The following is an 18633-nucleotide window of genomic DNA, read 5'->3' as shown; positions in this document are numbered from 1 at the left end:
CTGCCTCCCAATCGCTGGGATTAAAGGCCTGTGCCACCACCACCTGGTGTAAAATAATATATATTCTTATAGGTTAAGTAAATAGTAAAATACAGCCAGGCTAAGAGATGACCACCTTTCTTGTTCTGGAGATTTATCCTGCCTCATGTATAAAATCAACCTTTGGTATAAAGATCCCATTGCTTGTTCTCAAAACTGTCCAAGCAGAGATGTATTAGCATCAGTGAAGCCTGCAAAGCATTGAAATCCAGAACACACACATCCTCCAACTATGAGATGACAAGACACAATTCCAGTATCCCAGTGTTACTTATAGCCCATGAGTGTAAAATTGATGGTTACCATGAGGTTACAGAAATCTACTGACATGCTATAAGTCCTTCACTGAAACTAAGATGTATTTTTAAACAATGAAAATTGGAGAGAGTATTTAGGTATTTGTTGGCACCAAACCTAATTTTTCAAGAGCTCTCTTTAAAAGTTCACACTTTTTTTTTTTTGGAGAGTTAGCAAATCGTTTTCTGCTCCTCTGTATTTGTATATATTCTGAGCCTGTCTGCTAAAGCACCTGAGAAGCTCATTCCTGTTGACAGAAATTCTGTTAGACTATTATTTAAAATTATACGACCTGCTCTAATTATAGGGTACTGAAGAACTTGAAGTGCGAATTCTGGTGCAGGCTCGGCCAGGCCAAGATATCCGGTAAGTTCAGATATACATAATATACAGCCCACTGTTTCTACATGATCATAAACTCAGGGGAACACGACTATTATAAACCCACAGCTGTATCAAGTAGCTATTTTTTCTCAAGCTTTAACAAGAGGCAAAATGAATTTTCTGAATTTTACATCCCATTCTGTCTTGCCTTTTAAATGAAAATAATAAAAATGAATAAAATTATCAAAATCAACATGAGAAAAAGTAAAGTTGTAAGTTCATTTCCCCACAGTTAACTCTACCTCTAACCAACCCAAAATTACTCAGTCCCAACCCCTAGATTACCCAGAAATTGGAATAATGATTGAATATTTATACAAGTAGCTTATAGTAACACCCTCCTCAACTACCCTTAATAATGTAATAATTTGCTGTTCCTTGCATGTAAAGATGAGGTTTCTCATCTACAATAAATATTATGCATTATTTGAATTATTTTTGTTACACTAGAAAGTGTTTACATAAATTCTATCAATACTAATTTGCCCAGCATCCCTTTGTAAAAAAGCTAAGCTTCTCCCAGTTGAAATTGGTAATTTTAAGTATAATACAATAAAAATAAAAATATAAGATGTAACATGTTCTTTTATCAATCATAAATATAATTCCTATTCTGTCTTCTATGGTGTGATAGAACTTTAGAAACTCAGAATTTTTAGAATCTCTTTATTATTGAGTTCCTGACTCATTTCTGAACTCTTTTCTCCCCTGATTGTGTCCTCTGTCTGATACTAACGTTTTCCTCTGAGTTGAGAAAATGTTAGTCTTAGCCATAATGCTTATGGTTCTGCTTTGACTTTCAGACCCATCGGCCATGACATTAAAAGAGGGGAGTGCGTTTTGGCCAAAGGAACCCATATGGGCCCTTCAGAGATTGGTCTCCTTGCAACTGTGGGTGTCACAGAGGTGGAAGTTAATAAGTTTCCAGTGGTTGCTGTCATGTCAACAGGGAATGAGGTAAATAAATAATCAGAGAAATAAAATAAAGGGGAGAGCTAGCTTATAAGATAAAACCCTTCCTGACATGTTTTCTGTCATAAATGGAACATTGTAGATTAAATGGAACATTGTAGATTATGGTTCTCAACAATGGGACTTCATTTCAGAGAAATAATAAGTTGGCCTTGGCATAGTTCAGGTACAAAAGATAAGGTAAAACTGGAAACTACATATTAAGAAATTATCCCCTTCCATTTTTAGAATGAAGTATTATAGCCAATGTCCTTTCCCCACTCATATAAAAAACAAAGAATGTTAGCTGCAAGCTGTAGACTGCATACTGTACTTAGTCTATGGAAACGTGATTTGTGTCTCCTGTTATGAAATGCTGGCCCAGCCATCCTAGGAAGTAAGGGAATGAAATAGATACCGTGGCTAGCCTGTCTTCTTGTTAAAGTTCTTTGTAAATTCTAATCACCAGAGGGGGTTAATAATCTTTTTTTGATTTGATTTGGTATGAGGGTTTGTTTGGGTCTCAAATGAAGCATCTCTAGTGGTATGCTATTCAAAATGGATCTACATGTTAGTCAGGCCTCGCTTGGAAAGGAGATGATAACCAATCTTTTTCTGAGAACTCTTGAAAACCTTCCTGACTGCTCTCTTGCCTAGGTTGTTAAAATGTCCAGGAGCTCTATAGTCACATTGGGAATGTGAAAGGATTAATAGTCTAGAAACTCAGTTACAGAATCAAATCCTACCAAGATTTTTAGCAATTTCTTTGGACTATACTATTAAAGAGTAATAGGACTTTTAAAAAAAAACTCTTTGTTCTGAAAGTAACCTTTTATTAGCATTATTTTTAATGTATTGAAGTCTTTAGAAAGTGTATCTCTCAAAGTAAAAGAACAGAATTGGATTTTTTTTTTTTAATTCTGCTAATGGGAAGCTAAATCTGCATTCCAGATCTTCCTAGGTACAAATGTACCAAACATCCCTAAAAACTATCACTGACCTCAAACAAATGTTCTTGTCATTTTGATAGGGCGGTGATAGTTTTAATAACCCTGTGTCTAACTGGTACCATGGTTCTTGCTTCTAATTTTATACTCTCTATGTTGCTGTTGCTCCCTCCCATATTCAAATTTAGCTACTTTTATGACTATGTACTTTAGTTCAACATGTTTTCTATGTGCCAAGCCTTACAGAGGAAATCAGTGGTAAAAGAAAGAAATAAAACATAATATCTCTTCTGAAGGCTTGAGATCCTTAGATAGTAGAAAACAATAACAGCTACAAAAACAACTCCATTTATTTTCAAAGATGCTGAAAGAAGTTGCACTTATCTGTTAATGTAACAAGGCTATCCTCGGTCCAGTCTCAGTGCAAGCTCCCCTTAAATATTAGTTCAGGTCAGCCTATGACACGTTAGGTCTCACTGTGGCGTTTTCATTGTGTGCCTTTGTCCTTGCTCTCTTTCATCCCCTCACCACTGTACTGTCCTGTGTCATTTGTCCCCCTTTTGCTCATTCTCCTCTCCCCAGAGAGTCCTGCCTTCTGACCTCGTGTCAAATGTATTTCATTTCCTTAACCCACTGAGGGTCTTTTCCTCCATCCCGTGGTCTTCTTTCTGCTTTAATGACCCCCACATACACACATGTGTGTGCACATAAACATACATCTGTTCTCCACATATGAGGTAAGTATTCAGTAGTTTTCTTTCTGGACCTGGCTTTTTTTACTTAACATAATATTCCCTGTCCCATCTACTTTCCTGCAAATATCAGGATTTCTTTTTTTCCATACAGATTTTTTATTTAGCTTACAAGGAATGTGTTCTCATACACTGTTTTCATCCATTTTACATTTTGGTTGACTCCATGCTTGTTCCAACTCCCAAAAACTCCGTAGCCCTGCTTTCCCTACTGTGCTCATTTTATTCTTTCATTCTTCCTCCTTCTACTTTGTTCCCTTCCCCCTTCTCTCTAAAAGCTTCTTTTTTCCCATGCTCATGGGCCTCTTCATAATCTCCTGGCCTTTGCTCTTATTTATTACCACCTACATAAACATATTTATGTCTGAAGAAAATCCTGTCTGTGTACCACATTCTCTTTATCCACTGATGGACATGGAGGCTCTCTCCATGTCTTGGCTTTTATGAAGAGCACAGCAACAACAGCTGGCTGTGCAGGTATGCCTGTGGTGTGCTGACTTGGTCCTCTGCTAATCCCACGCTTCTGTTGTCAGTTTTGAAGAACCTCCACACTGATTTCCGTGGTGGCTTCACCAGTCCCCATCCCAGGGACAGTGAAGAAGGGCTCTTCTCCCCTCCCTCCTCGACAGCAGTCCCCATCCCAGGGACAGTGAAGAAGGGCTCTTCTCCCCTCCCTCCTCGACAGCAGTTTCCATCCCAGGGACAGTGAAGAAGGGCTCTTCTCCCCTCCCTCCTCGACAGCAGTTGTTGACACTCGTTTTCTTCACGGTACCATTCAGAGTGGGGTGAGATGGACTCTCATAACCATTAACGTTTGCACTTCTCTGTGTACACTTCTTAAATCTAATGTTATACCATATGGATGCATTCAAACAGAGACAAGCAAGACAGTTGCTCTAGGCAACCTAAGGAATATTGTACAAAGGGCTGGAGAGATTGCCACCATTAGACGTCTTCCAGAGGACCCAGGTTTATTTCCCAGCAGCCACACAGTAGCCCACAACTGTTATAACTCCAGTTCCAGGGGATCCAATGCCCTCTTCTAGCCTCCACAAGTATTATATGCACATGGTTCATAGATACACATGCAGGCGAAACACCCATACATATAAAATAAATAAATAAATAAATTTAAGAATGTCACACAAAATATCTGTGTAGCTATATAAAACCTTCCCAATGTTGTGTGAAGCTATAGCCTTAATAAAATTAAGGAAATAGAATTATTAACTATGTCTCAGAATATATAGTTTAGATATTTATTTCAGTAAACTATGCAGGTTAAAATTTAGGCAGTACTATTATGTGATTATAAGTATACATTCTTTTTTTTTAATTTTATTTTTTATTAATTAAATTTTTTCATTTATTTTACACCCCGACCACAGCTTCCCCTCCCCTCTTTTTTTTTTAAAGCCGAATGCCGTTTATTGAAGGAGGGAGGAGGTCTTAAATACAGGTTTACAGCACAATGGGAGAACCCCAGAGGGCAGAAGTTCACTACCGATGTTTTACAATCTTGCATCTAAGCCGTTAATGCCCATTATGCAGAATACACATTCTTAACCTCTGACATTGTGTAAATATATACGTGTGTGTGTGTGTGTGTGTGTGTGTGTGTGTGTGTGTGTGTGTATGTGTATACACTTGGATTCGAGGGCTGAGGGGTATTGCTGACTGGTAGAGGATTTTTCTTGCATGTGTGAATCCCATGGACATCCAGGCCATGTGGTGGCACATGCCTTTAATCCCAGTACTTGGGAAGAAGAGACAGGAGGACTGCCACAAGTTCGGGGCTGGCCTGGCCTGTGAAATGAGTTCCAGGCCAGCCAGTAAGAATCTCTCTTAAATTTAATAGTAATTTTTAGAAAATAAGCTTGAACCAGTGTTCTTAGAAATATATTGAACAAGAAACAGCATCAAACAGGGCACCATCAGACATTGATAGCTTTCTTACTCAGGAGAACAATGCTCTTAGCAATCCTCATAACCTTCTGTAGCTACACTGTTTATTCTGCAAGTGACAGCTCAGGCATAAGAAGATAAGACTCATACTAAGAACTGCAGGAGCCACCCTGGCCTAGAAACTTCCTGTTCTGTGTAGGAATCAGTATTTTTTTTTAATAATAATCTTGGGGAACCTCCAAGATGCCTATAAATATCTAGTACAAGTGTCACTATACATGGAAACCCAAAGTTTTTAAGACTTCCCTCTAGGTATATATGGTACCTTCCAGTCCACATACATGGTACTAGAAATCACTTTTTTCATGGGAGGAGTAAAACTATCCTGGACTTCATGAGACCCTGTCTCAAAAACAAAGAACAACAACAAAAGAATTGTTGCTTAGTAACGAGCTGACATTTGATCTTTAACAAATATCCATGGGAACAGAAATAGAGAATGCACTGTCTATAGAAAATTAGAAAACAGTAATAAAATGGAGTAAATGTCAGTTTGCTTTTTATTAAATAAAAATGAAGTAGCTATTTTAAACAATGTCAGTGATAAACAGTCTTTTTTCAGGGGGAGGAATATATGTTCAACATACATTATATATCTGTAAGAAAACATTGAAATAAATTTTAAAATTCCTCTCTCTGCTGTGGTGCACCACTCCCAACCCCTCCCCACTTACTATGCTACTAGTGACAGGCAGTGTTCCGATACAGGAGGTCTGTGATAGGTCAGAAAGACAGATTCCCTATTCATACACAGTTGAGATTCTAACTAGGAAGTAGTCAATAAGCAAACAGTGATAATGGCACAAATAGCAATAGAAATAGAGGGTAAATAATAGATTGGCCACAGACTACTGTCTGTTGACACTTATCCAACACCAGCCCTGCTACTGCAGTGAGAGAGAAAGCCTGGAGACTAAATGTTCCAGGCTCTTTCCAGCTCTTGTCTAAATGCTAGGTTTTTAGGTTTTTGAGATAGTCTCACTATGTAGTTCATACTGGTCTCAAGTTTCTAGCCCTCCTGCCTCAGTCTCCTGGGTGCTGGGATTTCATGCATGAGGCACTCTAAGCCTCTACTTAGGTTTTGCTGTTTGAATGCATTCACGTGGCAGTAGAAGGTAGAAGTGAGGTGAAAGCATTAGCAGAAGCAGGAGCCTAACTCTAGACCCATCACTTTCCAGCAGCTCTGAACACAAGGGCAGCTTTTTGCAGTCACTGGTCTTTAGTAACACCATTCTCTCTGTTTATGCCTCCAAGTTTTGCAACACATTTATAAGCAATGCCTTGTATTTAAAAGTCTTCTCCCACCTCCTTTACTGGAAACGCCTAGATGAGTTTTATTTTCTTGTCTGGACCTGATTGGTAAAGTCTTCTGTTATAGATAGGGTGATTAGGGCTGACAGCTGAAGTGGAATTTGGCATGCACAGCACATGCCATGTGAGGGTGGTTTATTCTAGACAGGTGAACAACCAAAGGAAGTTCCTGAGGTAGGGTACATATTTATCATAGCTGAAGAATAGCAAGGTCCATGTGGCGGTAAGAAAAGTAGAAGGTGTGTAAAAAGAAAATGAGGATGGAGAGGTGACAGACCCTACACCATTTTAATCTCAATGCCCAACTGGGAACAGTGGAGAATAGCAGAGCGCATAAGTGAATAGAATGAGTCTTAAGGCATTAGCTGCATTCTGTTAAGCGGTGCAGCATGTAGGAGAGACAAAGAAAAGGTAGGCTATGAGATGTACTGAGAAAATTTCACTGAAGTGCAGTGGGGAGATGGTGAGACATACCAGACCCACAGTATATTGTGAAAATAAAATTGGCAGAGCTTGATAAGTGATTTAAAGTAGAAGATCAAAAAATTGGGAATCAAGATGAGCTCTACGTTTTTATCTAAGCAAGTCTAAGGATCGCTATTTACCCAACTCAGAAAGGCTGGGCAGTAGAAATTAGGACTTCTGTTTTGAACATACTACAATTAAGGTATCTATTAGAAAGTCCACTAGAAATGTGATAGTAAAAGAAAGATTTGAGATGAAGATATACATTGAAAGTTACCAGCATAACTATAGTATTTAAGATCGTGAAATTAGAAAGTAGGAGTCCAGGAGATGGGGTGCCACTTTTATACTTAAGGCAGCTGATCTTTATCCCTTCCCAGCCTTTATGCTTGTCTTCTGATTTGGGCTCTTGATGATACCATCTCCCCACATAAATACATCAAGCCACTATCTCCAGCTTTCTTTGGATTTTTCCATCTTTGTCGCCTCTAATTCACCATCTTTGCCTTCCTAACCAAAACATGCCTCCTCCTAATTGCCTTTCCTGACAACGGTGTCACTATTCCATGAAACTACTTTTTAACAGTATCCTCAGTCGTTTTTTAACTTTAAAAAAATTATTGTAGTGAAACATTCAAAATACAATTCACTATCTTAACCATTTTAAACAAAATTAAATATACATACTTTTCTTTCATTTGTTTTTTGGTTTAGGTGTTTTGTTTTGTTTTTTGTTTTTGAAACTGGGTCTCATTATGTAGCTCTAGATGGCCTGGAACTCACTATGCAGACCAGGCTGGCCTTGAACTCACAGAGATCTGCCTGCCCTCCAAGTGCTGGAATTAAAGTTGTGGCCCTGGCTACTCACATTCATATTGCCGAAAGTGTTTTTTCCTTGTACAGTGTATTTTGATTATATTCTTTACCCACACTCAACTCCTCCTGGATCCCTCCTGCCTTCCTGCCCACCCAACTTCTCATTCTCTCCCTTTCCCTTCCTCTCTCCCTCTAAAAAAAAAAAAGAAAGAAAGAAAGAAAGAAAAGTGTTTTATTCTCTTACTGAAGCTAGAGCTCAACCAGCACTGGGATTATAAGCTTTTGCTGAGGGGACATGTTTGTTTGTCTGTTTGTTTAACATGGGTGCTAGGGATCCAAACTCAGGCACTTTACTAACTAGCTAGCTCCCTAGACCATAAACCAATTTTTTAAACTCCTTAAATTGTGCTTACAAGCTATAAATGTTCCTCTTTATTGTCTTGTCTTATCTTATAAACAAGTAGCTAAGAGAGTTAGCTTAACTTTACCTTTTTTTCAGAGCAATAAGTAAAAGCTATTTCAATAAAAATAAATTCCATTATAATCTGACTCTGTGCGTGTGGTTGCGGGGGGTAGAGAAATCTGTTGATCTGGATGTGATTTTCTAGGGTATGCATATACCATCAAATTAGAGTTTGAGCAAGTAATAATTTTTCTAGAAAATGGTGAAAGAAAAGTGAAGGTGTATAAAAGAGCTGCTGCTTGCAGGGCAGATGAAAATAGTTACTGACTACTGCAAAAAGTTATAGCCTTCCTCCTACACACAAGCCTTAGATGCAGGCAAAGCCATTGCAGTGTTTGAGAAAGTGAGTCTGAGGCACATGATGAAATCACTAAGACCACAGTATTAAATCTCTGAAGATTTAAGAGAAGAGAGGGAGGACTCTTATGGTAAACTCAGTCAATTTGTCATTTAGACAAATTAAGACAGAGAGTCTCTTCATGAGGATTTAACAAAAGAACTTTTACCTTTCAAGATTTCCTTTTGAATCTTTACATAACAATAAAAATGCTAATCATTGAATATCTAAAATTGTATTTCCCCCTTTGTTCTTAAAAGTATTTTTGTGTGAATACTATAGTCATGTTAAAAGTACTCCAAGTACTGCATTTGTCCTTGATAAAAAAAAAATACCTTTTATAAAGATAAATACAAGACCAAACAAGCTGGAGTTACATCAACAGGTCATTCATCATTTGGTGAATGCATGAATTCATCATCTAAACATAAAAGTTGAACTCTCAGCATTGGACCCTAAAAATTAACAGTCAGAATGGATAAAGAAGAAATTTCCCTCCAGTCCAGTTATCAAATAAAATACATGACTTATAGACTAATAAAAAATATCTTAGAGACATAAATGTAACCAATTGGTAGATAAGATGCCTATTAGTATCAAATATATGCCCTAGCAGCTCTGCACCAAGGGAAAAAGAAAAGTACACGTCTGATCAGATAACCAAAATGCCCCAAGAACCTTATTGTATGACAAAGAAAATAACTAAATTTGGGAACTCAACCAATAAATATCATAATTCAAAGTAAGTGAACTTATCTTCACAGAGAAATCCTCTGTACTAGTTACATTTCTATTGCTGTGATAAAATACTGTGACCAAATGGAATTTGAGAAAGAAAGGGTTTGTTTTAGCATACAGTTCTAGAGGGCTAGAGTCTGTAATGGCAGGAAAGGCTCGCCAACAGTCCCCAGGAACAAGAAGCTGGCTCAGCACATTTCCATCTACCCACTGGAAACAGAAAGAAGATGGGAAGTGGGGCTGTCTATAAAAGCTGGCCCCCAGTGATTTATTTCCTCAAGCAAGACTGAACCTCTGAAAAGGTTCCATGATGCCCCAGACAGCACTACCAACTATGGACCAAATGTCTATGAAGCTGTGAGGAGACATTTAAACCGCTATATCCCCTGAGCAAAGAGACTAAGAATTGAGAGAAGTGCAGCATAACCAATAAGACCACCTCAGTGACAAGACTTCTGACCTAAAGCCTTTCTTTTAATGTATTGCATTTACTTATTTATTTATTTGTGTGTATTTGGGGGTGGGCGTATTAACTATATTATTGGCTGACATAGCTAGCTACATGACAAGGTCTCATATAGCTAATCTCTGTGTGACTGAGGATGACTTTGAACTCCTAATCATCTTGCCTCCAGCTCCCAAGCACTGGAATACAGGTATGCACCACCACACCTGGCTTAAAAGAGCTCTTGTACTTGGTGCTTCATAGTTGCCTTCAGATCAAAAATCATCTGTATACCAAAATAGCATATTTTGAGATGACATACTTTTCTATTGTACTACAAAATCTCAGCAGTATCTCAAAAGGAAGCAGCTGCAACAGTGTACATACATGATTTTGAGGACTGGAGTTGGTTATTGGTTGGTTCTCAAGAAGCTGTTAGTGAGGACAGTAACAAGAAGAGACTGGTAAGAATTTGTAAAGCAGGTGACTTGCTGCAACAATCTTTCTCACCTTTTAGCCCACTTGGGGCTACAATTAAATCACTGTGTCCATGATCCTATGTCAGAGTACAGAGATCTAAATGTTTGTATTAAAACTGTCACTTCCCCAGGCGGTGGTGGCGCACACCTTTAATCCCAGCACTTGGGAGGCAGAGGCAGGTGGATCTTTGTGAGTTCCAGGCCAGCCTGATTGGTCTACAGAGCGAGATCCAGGAAAGGCGCAAAGCTACACAGAGAAACCCTGTCTCAAAAAAAAAAAAAAAAAAAAAAAAAAAAACCTGTCACTTCATTGGGCTGGAGAGATGGCTCAGCTCTTAAGAGTTGGCTGTTTTTCCAGAGGACCTGTGTTTAGTTCCCAGCAACCACATGTGGCTCCCAACCATCTCTAGTCAGACCTGATGCCCTCATCCAGCATAAAGGCAAACATGAAGAGGAGCACTCACATATATCAGATAAATGAATAAGTCTTTAAGAAAGAGAGAGAGAGAGAGAGAGAGAGAGAGAGAGAGAGAGAGAGAGAGAAAGAAAGAAAAAGAAAAAACAGAACTATCACTTACAATAGTTTGAGTTACACACTGTGCTTTGGTACAGTTTAACTATTACACAGGCAATAGTACAGCATTTCAAGTTCATATTTCTGCTTCATTACTCAGAAGGAAAGTTTGTTAGCAAGGCACCCACTTGTAAGGCTTTACAAAAACTCAGATAGAATATACTGAATGCCTAAAACTGGAGACTTGGGCTGTTGATATGAAATTGTGGAGACGCTGGTAGCAGACTGATGAAAATGAGATGAAATAAAATGGAGCCAGATATGGTGGCACACATCCCAGCACTCGAGAGACAGCGGCAGGTCCAGCCTGGTCCATATAGCAAGTTCCCGGCTGGACTGCATAATGAGACTGTGTCTCAAAAAACAAAAAAAGAAAGAAAGGAAAGGAAAAAAGGTTTTAATCATTGAGGTCTTTGGTAAGAGAGTAGACTACAAAGGGAAAAATAAACATCCAAAAATTGAGTATCATGCTGGAGAGATGGCTCAAAGGTTAAGAGCACTGGCTGTTCTTCCAGAGATCCTAAGTTCAATTCTCAGCAACCACATGGTGGCTCACAGCCATCTGTAATGAGATCTGGTGCCCTCTTCTGGCATACAGGCATATTGTGTACATAATAAATAAATCTTTTAAAAAAAAACTGAGTATTGAAAAGCTAAGAAGTTAGTAGTAGCACCATTGATGATATCAAAAATAAGAAATGGGAATTTAAGTGGTAGATAGGAAAGAGATGGTAAAATAGATTTTGTTTTACTTTGTATTTTTTTCCTCTTTTGTATTTTAATTGTAATAAGTTTTAAGCACCATTCCTGACATGGCTGGAAATATAATAGAAAATGGGATTAAGTTGTAAAGAGGAAAATTGTGGGTTTATTCTCATATATTTAGATTTCCATTTAATTCTATATGCTTCTTTAAAAATACTTTAAATGAACTGTAAATCTACCCCCTCCTTTAACCAACCATTATTTCATTATGTCAATTTTACAAACTACTGGTTCTCTAGTTATCTCTAAGTAGTCTCTTATTTCTAGAACTGTTTTCAGAAATATATATAACAGGGGCAAAAAAATACCATAACACCAATAATAATAATATAAATGTGCAGTTTTCTTTTTAAAACAACTTGTCTGACTAACAAGAGTTGAAGAGCTGCCGGTCATGTCCTCTATAGAATTATGAGTGCAATACTTTGGCTGGTTGTGATCAGATAATTCTCTATATCAGCACTGCTCTGAAAATGTAACGTACATGTAATCTTCAGTGTGTGTGTAGTGGGTTAAGGGCTCCTTTTCTTGAGTATTTTGCAGTCATAAGAGTCTGTGTTCACACTGTAAACAAATATGGTGTGAACTACCCCCTAGGAGTAACAATATGAGAACCAAAGGGAATGTAGACACTCTTACATTAGGAGAGAAAGTCACATTTATTGAATCATTAATAACATAATATAATGCATTAATATTATTAACACTATATAGTAATATAATATAGTATTGGTAATATATTGATATTAATGATATATAATCAATAACATAATAAATCACATTTATCTGCATAAACTGTTACTTAAATTCTGACAAGTACATTACAGGGTGGCTGTAATGAAGTCATTTATAAATGAGAAAATTAAGGTAAAGAATTTGAGTAATTTACATTTAATCTGAATCCAAAGGTGTTTTACTGTACTGAATAAGCTGACTCCTTACTGAAACATCTTAACATAAAGTAAGTTTTCTTCATAGACACCATTGGTAGATATTAACTCAGAGAAGTGGAATTGGGATGGGTATAGCAAAGTGTTCCTTGTTTAAGTTTGTGTCTCAGGCAAAAAAATAACTGTTCCTTTCAAAGAAGTTTTTTTTTTTTAATACTGTTGATTCCACTTCAGAAAACATACCAGAAAGCTTGAAAGAGAATAATCAAATGGTTGTTCTCTTCAGACTTGAGAATATTCAGATATTCTCATTGTCAGATAAATTGGGAGAGGGTTGGAGAGATGGCTCAATGGCTAAGACTCAGGTTTGACTCCCAGCACCCATTCAGCAATTCACAAACACCTGTAAGTCCAGTTCCAGGGAATCCAATGCTTTCTTCGGGCCTCAGTGGGCACCAAGAACATGTATGGTGCATAGACATACATTCAGGCAAAATACCCATACACATAAAAAATATTTTAAGATGAATTGGAAGGTAGTATTGCCAGACCAAAGATAGTTTTATAATAATCAGTTTCCAGGGAAGCCCAGTTTCTCCTTGACATTATTGCCGAATTATAGCCAAAGCTAGTATGAAACTTGCCCACTGTTCAGCTAACATTCTCCTTTACTTAAAATATTTATTCAAAGTTTGAACATATAACTTCTACATGCCAGATGCCATCATAGATGCCCAAATGCTTAGCTTATTCACATCTAATTTCTTCCATTAGAATAGGCAACATTACCTAAGAAAATAATTAGTGGTGATTTTTTGGCTTTGTAGCTGCTAAATCCTGAAGATGACCTCTTACCAGGAAAGATTCGAGACAGCAATCGGTCAACACTTCTAGCAACAATTCAGGAACATGGTTACCCCACAATCAACCTGGGAATTGTGGGAGACAAGTAAGTATATTTTTCTTTGAAGAGTAATTATTCTGAAATATGAATATTTAGATTATTGGAGTAGATGGAGTTGATGCTAAAGATACAGGTTGAACAGCATGATTTTCATTGGTCACATTCTTCCATAGCCTAAGGATTATATGAGGTACATAGGAACTTTAGGAATAAATATTTTCTTAGAATGGGTATTATAAAAGGAAAAATATTTTACTTTGATGTGGTGTGGTAAATTGAGATATGTTTTTTCATGTAATTGGCTTTAACCAAGTAGAAATAAGGGTGATGTTGTCATTGCTTTTCACACTTTTATTTCAAGAAAGACATTGGGAATAGAGGTGAGAAACCTAAGAGAAACTGTCAAAACTGGTCTTACCTGATTGTTTGACATTTAAGCACACTTGTTTTCCATGGGCTTGTGTATTAATTGTGTGTCCTTGTGTGACCCAAATTTCTTCCAGCTTCACCTATTTAGTTGCAAAGGAGGTGGTGCATTAACTAACCCTGCCCATCTTTAAGAACACATTGCCCCTGCCTACCAAATCAATTTAGATCTCAGTAAATTCTCCAAATGTTTCTTTCAGTTTCCAGTGTTTTGTCTTCTAGATAGATAGATAGATAGATAGATAGATAGATAGATAGATAGATAGATAGATATAAATATATATAATGAGGCTGGAGAGATGACTCAGTGGTTAAGAGCACTGGCTGTTCTTTCAGAGGACAGAGTTCAGTTCCCAGCAACCACAGGGTGGCTCACAACTATCTGTAATGAGATCTGGTGCCCTCTTCTGGCATGCAGGCAGAACACTGTATACATAATTAATTAATAAATAAATAAATGAATGAATGAATGAATAATCTTAAAAAAAACTCTCTGTTTTCTGAGCATCCCACTACTAAATAGTAAGCAACACTGCTACTTAGACCTTTTCACAAGGCACAGATTCCTATTCTCTAGAAGTGTCACTGCTTTAATAATACTAGACATTAATCTAGAGAAGATAAAACTAGACCCACCAGAGTGATGGATACCATGTATCTGTCACCTGTATCACTGTCTCCCTTATCACTACCTTGTTACTGGAGAAAGTTCATTATTCATTGATCCTTTCTTTAAGATGAGTGTGTTTGAAGAGGCTCTGTCCTATCATTTTATAAGGTATGTTCTAGTAGGTATACTGTTAACCTATCCTAGACGAAAGGTAGGCACAGTCCAAACCTTAGACATCGACATTATATGGAGAACTTTTTAAAGTTCTTCTTTCCTGAATTGTGTGTGTTGTGTGTGTGTGTGTGTGTGTGTGTGTGTGTGTGTGTGTGTGTGTGTCTTTAAACTTCATTCCTTTTTAAAATCCTCACTGTTTGTGTTCATCTGGCATTAGTGGCACACACCTTTAATCCCAGCACTCGGGAGGCAGAGGCAGGCGGATCTCTGTGAGTTCGAGGCCATCCTGGACTACAGAGTGAGTTCCAAGAAAGGCACAAAGCTACACAGAGAAACCCTGTCTCGAAAAACAAACAAACAAAAACAAACAAACAAAAAAGCACAAAGATAAAGTGAGCAAACCTAAAACTCCAGGAGACAGACTCAGAAGATTCAGTCTTAGTTTCCTCTAAAGAGTGGTGCTGCCCCTGCCATCAAATGCATTAATGGACTCTTGAAGATGTGTAAAGGTTAAAGGAGCATTTTAATTATTATTAAGCATCTTAGGCCTAAATTGTACTCCTCTGGCCCATAATTCTATCTATCCTCACTTTTGTTTTTTTGGTTTGGTTTGGTTTGGTTTGGTTTTGATTTTTTTTGGTTTTTTTGAGACAGGGTTTCTCTCTGTGTTGTTTTGGTGCCTGTCCTGGATCTCGCTCTGTAGCCCAGGCTGGCCTTGAACTCACAGAGATCCGCTGGGTTCTGCCTCCCAAGTGCTGGAATTACAGGTGTGTGCCACCACCGTCCAGCCTATCCTCACTTTTATTGTTGCACTTTTTGGTGTTGTTTTGGTTTGGTGATATTTTTTCATGGGGTATGTATATGCGTGTGTGTGTGTGTGTGTGTGTGTGTGTGTGTGTGTGTGTGTATGTGTATGCCCATACTACCTCAGCTTCCCAAATGTCTGGGCCACAGCAGCCAGCTTTGGGTTTTTTGGCTTGGGTTTTTAATTTTCTTTTTTCTTTTTAAGGTACTTAGGTACTTGGTATATTATATTACTGAAATTATCTTACTATAAAAGCCAAAACACCTTTAAAAGGCTGTTATGTTGGTGTACTAATAGATAGGACTTTTTAAAAAGCAGGTTTGTGAAAAAGGAATGTTAGGAGACTTTCAGGCTCCTGGCTGATGAGATCCTGAAGTGGGAGAGCAATTAGGAAAGATAACATCAAGGCCATATGCAGGCAGCCATGGTAGGGCCCTCAAGGAACACAGACCTGTCATTCCTTCAGAGTCTAAGAACAAAGAGAATTTTCAGGGTGGGACAATAAAGCTCCATATCAAGGTAACCTAGCCTACGTGCCAGAAGTCACAAGGCACTGAAAGTCAAGTTATAACTTGAGTTTGTTTCCAGCTGCAAGGAGGGAAGAGGACAAGGACACTGCAGAATGCCTGCCTTGGAGAGCTGTGGGAGTGGGGGGACAGCGAGAGGGCCTGTGACCTAACACTGATGTTTACTTGTGTAAAGTCCTTACTAAATGTGTCATAGACATCTCTTGGTAATGGAGTATTGATAACTAAATGTGTCATAGACATCTCTTGGTAATGGAGTATTGATTTTAAACTTAACCTCACAGCATACATTGAAAACAGCAAACAGAACAACAGACTATGAAACCTGTACAGGCAATGGAGAGAAATGTGCCACTTTCTAGTATATATCCTTCTGTTTGGTAGCAATATCTTCATAAAACTGAGAACAGGGTTGTTGTTTAAGTGAGTGTTGCTAATATAGACCTTTCCAGTCTTAGAGTGCTGTATTAAGCCCAAAATGAATGGTTTAGAACTCAGAGGTGGAATGTGGGAGGAAAGAATTTACTGCTATTCTAATGGAAATCTGCACTGGGAATTTAGCAAGGGAAACAAGGTGCATTACTGTACAGCTACTGATATTCTGTGTAGGTTGCCTCTTTATTCTTTTTGCTATGCATTCCCTTTTCTAATGAAAGCAAATATTGTTATACAGAAGCCTCTAAGAGAATCTCAGCAAGGAAACAAGTTGCCATGGGAGGAACCCTGGGTGAGAAACAGCTCAGGAATGCTTTCAAGCACAGAACCGTGCTAAGCTATGTGGATAAGGGTAGAAAATAATCCTTGTATTCTTGTCATTTAAAAAGGCTTGAGTGTGGTTTTTACATTCTGTATGAATTATACTTTCCAGCTCTTGTTCTTGTTATTTATCTTGATTTTTACAGTCAATATAAACAAGAAGAGTACGTTGTTAGAACTGTTTAAATTGAATTGAGCTAAAGTTTGCCATTTATTTATTTATTTTATATCTGTGTGGGTGTTTAGCCTGCATGTATGTCTGTACAGCATGTATGTCTACTGCTGTGGAGGCCAAAGAGGGCATCAGATCCCTAGGACTGGAATAATAGGCAGTTGTGAGCTGTCATGTGGGTGCTGGGAACCAAACTTGGATCCTCTGCAAGAGCAGCCAGTGTCTTGACTGGGGAGCCATTTCTTCAGCCTATAAAGTTGGCCTTTGTTTTGTGTACCTTTTGTTTAAAAAAAATATGGTGAGTTAGTGAGAATTTTAAGAGGAATACTTCAAATACCTGAGAGTTAACTTTATTTTTTGAATGTTCATTTACGAATAATAAGTTTATATTAAAATACATTTCCCATATTTTTCTCACACTTTATAGAATACAATACATTGGAGTTTTGTTTTGTTTTTTTCTTCTTTAAAAAGTCTAATTTTGAAACCCAGAGATATTAAGGAATTTATCTGACATTATAAAGCTAGTTAGTGCAGAGGCAGAAATGAAATCTAAATTTCTTGAGATTAATTTTACCCAACTCTTTGCTATGATTTTGAAGATGTGATAAAAATATGTCAGACGAGCTGAAGCAACTATAAGCTTACGTAGTCAGAACAAGTTTTATAAAGAATTTGAAGGATTAGTAGGATCTAGATAGGAAAAGATGATATGTTAATCCAAATAGGAAATAAAGTTTGCAATAATAGGCCAGACTGATTAGAACTAAAGATTGGGATAGAAAGAATACACATAAATTTGGTAAATATTTGAGGTTGGGTTTTAAAAGGCTTTTCAATCAAGGTAGAGTTGCCCAAATCAGTTTTGTTTTGTTTTGTTTTGTTTTACCAGCAGAAGTTATAGAGTAAGTCATTATTTTAGAAAAATAAAATGACTGCAGTGTATCAGATGGTCTAATGACTGAGGGAGACTGTTTAGTCAGTCCCAGGAAACAGGTGTTGTATATGGATATAAGCTACCTGGTCTTAATGAATCAGCTGGAGTGGGCTAAGACTTCATCTTTCTAACTGTATAAAGTGAGGACATGACTGCCCCAAGGTATGGCTAAGGAGGAGGTTTTTATTGTAGCTATGAGGGAGAGTACAGCCAGAGGCTTCTGGAAGAGTCCAGAGCAGGAAGAGAAAGTAGTAGACTAAACATGGCCAGCAGACAGGTCTTAGTCATAGAGGAGGGAGTAGCGGGAGAGGAAGAGGAAGAGAGAGAGCATAGCTGAAATAGCAAAGTTACAAGAACGAGAAGCTGGAGGGCAGGGCTTCTGAGCTAGAACAGTTTAGGGTAAGGGAGAAAAGCTCGGACACTGAGGGAGCCTGGAGGCTAGCATATGCTTTGGTATGCCAGTAGGCACCGCAGATAGCCATTTATCCCTCCTGACAGTGAGAAGGAAATGGCTCCTTTGGTAGAGGGGAATGGGCACCAGTGTTTGGGGGTGTGGAGCTTCCATTGGACCTAACACTAACAAACTTATGGTTGGCCCAAAGCTACTGGTCCATGGGTCACAGAAAGTAGCAATAATGCAATAAATTCAGTGAATGCGCTGTGAGCTTTAAGTATATTGCTATTGAAGATACAAAAGTGAGAGA

At 38.0% G+C, this 18633-nt stretch overlaps 1 protein-coding gene across 20 annotated transcripts in view; it reads left to right on the top strand.

Moving 5' to 3' along the window:
* The window catches only part of Gphn (gephyrin), a 416329-nt gene that overhangs the window by 354836 nt on the left and 42860 nt on the right, over positions 1-18633 (top strand). For all 20 annotated transcript variants that reach the window (XM_052739502.1, XM_052739504.1, XM_052739503.1 and 17 more), the window contains 3 exons: positions 644-702; positions 1524-1677; positions 13446-13567. In XM_052739502.1, the coding sequence (XP_052595462.1) occupies positions 644-702; positions 1524-1677; positions 13446-13567 (335 nt within the window). The remainder of the gene's footprint in view (positions 1-643; positions 703-1523; positions 1678-13445; positions 13568-18633) is intronic.

The sequence above is a fragment of the Peromyscus californicus genome, unplaced genomic scaffold (assembly GCF_007827085.1).
Source record: "Peromyscus californicus insignis strain IS unplaced genomic scaffold, ASM782708v3 Scaffold_15__1_contigs__length_86483966, whole genome shotgun sequence".
In the NCBI taxonomy this organism is placed as follows: domain Eukaryota; kingdom Metazoa; phylum Chordata; class Mammalia; order Rodentia; family Cricetidae; genus Peromyscus; species Peromyscus californicus.
This window is presented reverse-complemented; position numbering and strand designations above follow the sequence as displayed.